At 39.7% G+C, this 6,088-nt stretch overlaps 1 protein-coding gene across 3 annotated transcripts in view; it reads right to left on the bottom strand.

Moving 5' to 3' along the window:
* Positions 1-3,180: 3,180 nt before the first annotated feature.
* The window catches only part of LOC149419629 (regucalcin-like), a 30,506-nt gene continuing 27,598 nt past the window's right edge, over positions 3,181-6,088 (bottom strand). For all 3 annotated transcript variants that reach the window (XM_089637191.1, XM_089637192.1, XM_089637193.1), the window contains 3 exons: positions 5,429-5,641; positions 4,596-4,808; positions 3,181-3,613 (listed from right to left, as the gene is read on the bottom strand). In XM_089637191.1, coding sequence (XP_089493317.1) covers positions 3,279-3,613; positions 4,596-4,808; positions 5,429-5,641 — 761 coding nt within the window. In that variant the 3' untranslated portion in view covers positions 3,181-3,278. The remainder of the gene's footprint in view (positions 3,614-4,595; positions 4,809-5,428; positions 5,642-6,088) is intronic.

Genomic DNA, 6,088 nt, shown 5'->3' with positions numbered 1-6,088 from the left:
AGAAGAAAAAAAAACAATTTTCAGTCATGAATTTGGTTAAAAAGACAGATTAGATATCTTCTCTAAATACATAGTGTACGGGACGGCACTGTAGTCGCCGGCCGCACAGACGATATAGCGGGAGTGGCCGGCTGGCCGCTTCGACGCCTTGGAAGGGAAGGTCGGGAAAAAGTAGGGAGAATGTTGAAAAAATGGAAAAAATGGGGAAAAATATGGGGAAAAGGAAAAATGGGGAAAAATGTGGTAAAAATTGGGAAAAATGTGGTAAAAATGGGGAAAAATTAGGAAAGGGAAAAATGGGGAAAAATGTGGGAGAAAGGTATAAGGCAGGGGGAGGAAGGTAGGGGGGAACCTGCGCCCTGACTAGGGACGCTTCGACTATTGTGACAGTTTCTTCTTGGTGAACACCAGGGAGCCGGGAGAAAGAAGAAGGCCAGGTTGAACTGAAGGTCCAGGGCAGAAGAGGCTTGAAGAAGGCAGTCAGGGCAGTCCAGGAGAGATGTTGATCGTTCGATGGTTGCTGGCTCTCTCCCGAATTGCGCAAGTTTCCTGCCTTTTAAAGGACAAACGGGCTTAGCTCTCCCTTTGTTAGCGAGAAATTCCGAGAATTTATTTTGGGTTCCCGGAATTTTCATAGGGAAGAGCGCCGCTGTTACGCAACTCGGTTGGGGACGATTTTGACTAGGTCCCTGACTGTTTCTTCAATCCACTTTGCCCGGGTCATTTTTATTTAAATACATTTTGTGAGTTTGCACATATTAAAGAGAGAAAATTTGCACAACATTCAAATTGTGCAAATTTACATATTAAAGAGAGAAAATAGCTTTGCACAATATTCAATTTTGTGCAAACGGCAAGTTTTGTAAAGGAAACTGCGTCTGCACAATTTCAAATTTCATGCAAATTTAAATATTAAAGGGAGTTGGTATCTAAAAGGGAAGATTTGCACAATATTCAATTTTGTGCAAACGGCAAGTTTTGTAAAGGAAACTGCGTCTGCACAATTTAAAATTTCATGCAAATCTTCCATGTTTTGTACAAATTTATTATGATAGGTATTTTAATTTATAAGAGGGTGTTGGGGGGTCAAGCCTTTGTTTTTTGTCTATAATGATGACTGCTTGACCCCGTGATTTTATTTATTAGTCAATTTTGTAGATAAGATTACAGATTTTTTAAACAGATGCAGATAAGATTACAGATTTTATACAAGTTTTTTGAGATGATTTTGTTGCATAAATTCGAATATGCGCAGAGGTGAGTTTGTAAAGGAACTGCCTCTGCGTAAATTCAGATTTATGCAAATTAATCTAAGTCGGTGGAGGTACGTCCGGTACAATTAGTATAAAACAAAGTCGCTATCGGCGTCTGTCTGTTTGTGCGCTTAGTTCTTCTAAACCACACAGCTGATTTTGATAGAGTTTTTACTATCATTTAGAGAATATCTTCCGAAAGGTTTATATATATAATACTTGCATATTATATTTATAGAAAGTAGAGAAAAGTCAATATTTTGTAATCAAGTTTTGTAAAAAAATATTTCTTGTGCAAGGTGCTTTTATGAGTGGAAGGGGGTGCATGGACCAGATCTTCTCATTGCGTATGCTCACTGAGAAGTTTCTGGCAAAAAACCAGAAACTTTTCTGTGCCTTTGTAGATCTACAAAAAGCATATGACCGAGACAACAGGAAAAATCTATGGAAGGTGTTGTCCAAGTATGGAGTGAATACGAATCTGACTCAGGCAATTGCGTCTCTGTGTGAGGGAAGTGTTGCACGTATTTGGGTGAACGGTGGTTTTACGGGGTGGTTTGATATCATAAAAGGTGTTAAACAAGGCTGCGTAATGTCACCATGGTTATTCAATCCATATATGGATAATTGTACGCAAGAATTAAAAGAGGTGGGATTGGGCGCGAATTTGAGTATTCTGAATGTATGTTGCCTGTTGTATGCTGATGATGCTGTGCTGATTGCTAACAGTATGGAAGATCTACAGTCTCCCGTGTCTAGGATAAACGAAGTATGCATGAAGAATGAGTTAATGATGAATGTGAGTAAGTCTAAAGTAATGGTGTTTGAAAGAGAGAGTATGAAAACAATCTGCAATATAGTTGTGGATGAGGAATACTTGGAGCAGGTGGATGAGTTTGTGTATTTAGGGAGTATGTTTACGAGAGATGGGAAGACTGACAGAGATGTAGAAAGAAGGGTAAATGCAGGTAACTCCATTAATGGAGGACTGAACGCAGTTGGCGCTAACAAAAAATCGTCCAAAGAAGCGAAGCTAGCAGTCCACAATGGAGTGCTGGGACCTATCCTGATGTACGGAAGTGACGAATGGAACTGGCAGAGAAAGGATGAAAGTAGACTGAATGCTGTAGAAATGAGATCCCTGAGACATGTATGATTGTGCGAGGAATGTGGAGATCCGCAAAGAGTGCAAGGCTGATGTAAGCGTAATGAGTAATATTAAGAAAGGGACGCTTAGATGGTTTGGGCATGTTGAGAGAATGAGCAAAGAAAGGAGTGTAAGGAGAATATACAATGCAAATGTAAATGGTAGCAGAAGTCGGGGACGCCCGAGGAAGGCATGGCACGATCAAGTGAATCAGATACTTGAGTCGGGCCATGTCAAGAGTCAGAATAATAGAAGAGTATGCATGAGACGATGTATGAATGTGAATGAGGCAAGGAGTGTGTGCCAAGACCGAGTTGTTTGGCGGTCCATCCTCTCCGCCTACCCCTGCGGACCGGCGTGATGGTTAGTTAGTTAGTCGTGCGCTTACTAAACCTTATGAGATATCAAAATAATGTACTACAGAATTGTATATCTTAATAAGGCCTACAAAAAAGTTCGCAATGATCTATCTCTTAAGGATAACCAGCAGGGTACACATCAGCTAGTAAAGAAATAAAATCAAGAAAAATGCAGGATGGTACTACATATTAGCAATGCTTAAAGAATAACAAGTTCTGTTTCATAAGGTTTCAATTTTCCTTGTGATCTTCGCTATCTATTCTGTGATATTTTTGCTGAAGGAATACATATTGGTTATTGCTATGGTCTGTAGAGCAGTTTGTGGTCTTTAGTCTGTAGCAGCCAACAGAAGTGTAACAGAGCTTGAAACACTCAACCTAAAGTTGAATAATTTTGTAATATTTAAATAAGTACACATCCTTTCATAATTATAATAATATTTTTATTTTAAAACAAATTAAAATACATTTCATTCATCTTTCAAAATTGTAAAATGTATTACTTAAAAAAAGTATCCCTTACAAAACGCATGCGTCCCCTGCGTACCCTTTCACGTTTAAGCCGGTAACTTTGAAGGTAGCCCCGCACGGAGGTTTCTGCTCCCCTTTGATATTCATGCTAGCGGAGGTGACGTACAGTTCATCGAGGTTCTTGCCCCCGAATGCTACGGAGGTGACCTGAAGGGCGGGGATGGGCACCTGCTGAAGCAGGGCTCCCGAGGTGGGGTCTACCTTGATGATCTGCGAGCCGTCGAAGCACGCCACCCACAGATTGCCGTCAGTGTCGATTGTCATGCCGTCGGGAAGGCCCACAATGTTGTTCTTCTTGTAGTCGAATACCAACCTCATGTTGGCTGAAGGAAAGAAATGAAGCAATTGATTAATTACGCTATACAAATACTCTCTATAGAAAAGTCGCAATGGCAGGTAATCTGGAAAGTTCGAAGCATATGGCGCTCGTGTGGTTGGATATCATTTGCATGATATGACAGATGTGTGACACGGTTTAAAATATAATTTTAGGATTTAAAGGCTTTAAAAAAAATTTAGTTTGGCTATTAGTCAATTTCAATTTTTTTTTTTGTGTTTGACTGAGAAAATCCCATATAGACCTGTCAGATGATGTGTTAAGGTGTTGACATGGCGATGATGATATGATCTTCTAGCCAGGAGATATTTGAAAATGATGCAACTTAATCAGTCAGATCAATTAGAGAGCTGCCGTGGTCAGCTGTCAAGATGACAGATCCCGTACAAAAAATGATATTCTGCGGCAGCTCCCCAATTGATCTGATTTCCTTTCCTGCCGTAGGGACAGCTTTGTGTGACACTACACCATATAAACTGTGTAGGCCACGCCGATGCTTATAGCGTAGTCTGACACAGGCTTGAGATGAGAAATAAGTTTTCAGATTGGTGGCATATGACAGAAATGACGATTTTTCTCAGAGCTAAAATGTTGAAAAGTGAGGTTAACTCAACATTTGAAAACTTCTTTATATTGTTTTTGAAACCAGACTGTTATAACAGATTCCAGAGGTATCACATATTCTGATAGAACAATATGTTTATTGCAAATATGAGAATCTTAGAAAGATATTTTGATTCCTAGGCCCCAGGCAGGCCCATGTAATTGATTATGCATTTGTTCAAGAAGGAAAAAAGGTAAGAGGGGTGTGTAGGAAACTGAGGGCCAGCATGTCCAGGCACGTATGAATCCATCCCACTGGTGCAAGGCATTGGGTCGAGAGAGTCAGGCTGGAGAGGTCAAAGGGTCTCCCTCGACCGGCCTCTCCCGATCTGTTTTGTAATGGAACTAAATTAAAGTGTACCCACCCATGGCCCCGGTCTTGAAGTCATAGTCGTAAGCGCGCACGGCGTATTCGAGCGAGTCGATATAGTACATGATGTTGCGTGTGACGTCCCAGCACAGTCCGTTGGAGATGCTGATCTGGTCCGCCTTGGCCTTGGCCCCCGTCTTGCTGAACACAAACAGCGAGCCTTTGTTCATCTGGAAACTACCAGGAGGATCCTCTTTGCCCATTGTACCTGGAGAATACAATTGTTGATTTATTTTTGATCAAAAGATTTTAGATTTTTGTAGACGGCTCCTGATAAATTCAGTTGTTGGCCAATCGTAATTTTGTTTCTATGACATTTGAAAGGCTCCCGTTAAACACTGATTGTAGGTGCGTTTCAGCTTTCTATGTATCAAGTTGTAATCAGCTGACAAGCATAACAACATGACAGTTGTGCTTTTTTGTTGATCACAATTTGTTCGATAGCTGAAAAGGACCTAGCTTTTCTGTTGATCACAATTTGTTCGATAGCTGAAAAGAACCTAGCTTTTCTGTTGATCACAATTTGTTCGATAGCTGAAAAGAACCTAGCTTTTCTGTTGATCACAATTTGTTCTATAGCTGAAAAGAACCTAGAATCAGTGTTTAACGGGGACCTATCAAAACGGAAATGAAGGAACATATGTTAGAGGGAGATGCATATCTTTGCATCAATAATTTTGCAGAAGGAAAGATCGTTGGAACGCAGGTAAACTCAACGTAGGTGGGAACAACAGTGTAGAAACAACTTTGCATGTTTAGGAATACGAAACTGGAGAGAGATAGCAGAAGACCAGGATTCTCCAAGGTTTATGGGGCAAATAAACTCACCAGCATATAATCTTCCTTCAGGATCGGCTTTCCCATCGTTGATCCTGTTGGTGTTGAATCCAGAAGCAACGTCGACCTCTGCAATTTCGTTCAATACCTCGGCTGTGGCGTTGTCGGTTCCGTCCCAACTCACGGTCACCACCTTCCTGTCTATTCCCACCACAAACTGGTCCTTCGTACCCTTCACTGGTACTACGAAACCTACATTTCCTGCTGTTAACAAATTGCAAACGATCAAATAATATAATGCAAATTAAAAAAACAAGCAAAAATAAGTAAAAAAACAAGTCCCCCTTTTATGGGGGACTTAAAAATAAGAGATTTATTAGGTATTTATGCCAAATATATAAATGGCTGTTTGTTTCCTAAATAAAATAAAAATAAAAAAAATAGCAAATTCAAGATCGACCAAATAGTAATTTATTCTACCAATCAATTATTTCAACTAATTTATTTTATCGTTCAACTTTATTTTTGAAACTTGCAGTTATAAGAATAATAAATAAACAGTTGTATCAACCAGCAAAGTTTTCAATGTTTAACAACAAATTGAAAAAAGGAAGAATTATAAATGCTTTCCTATTTTTGTTTGTGAACATAGCTTGCGTGCAGAAAAAACACTATGAGATGAGAAGTATTCACATAATAAAATTCTCTGTG

This window comes from Hesperophylax consimilis, chromosome 11 (genome assembly GCF_061612785.1).
Source record: "Hesperophylax consimilis isolate HC1 chromosome 11, BYU_Hcon_1.0, whole genome shotgun sequence".
Taxonomy (NCBI): domain Eukaryota; kingdom Metazoa; phylum Arthropoda; class Insecta; order Trichoptera; family Limnephilidae; genus Hesperophylax; species Hesperophylax consimilis.
The sequence above is the reverse complement of the archived record's forward strand: the minus strand, read 5'-3'. Positions and strand labels throughout refer to the sequence as shown.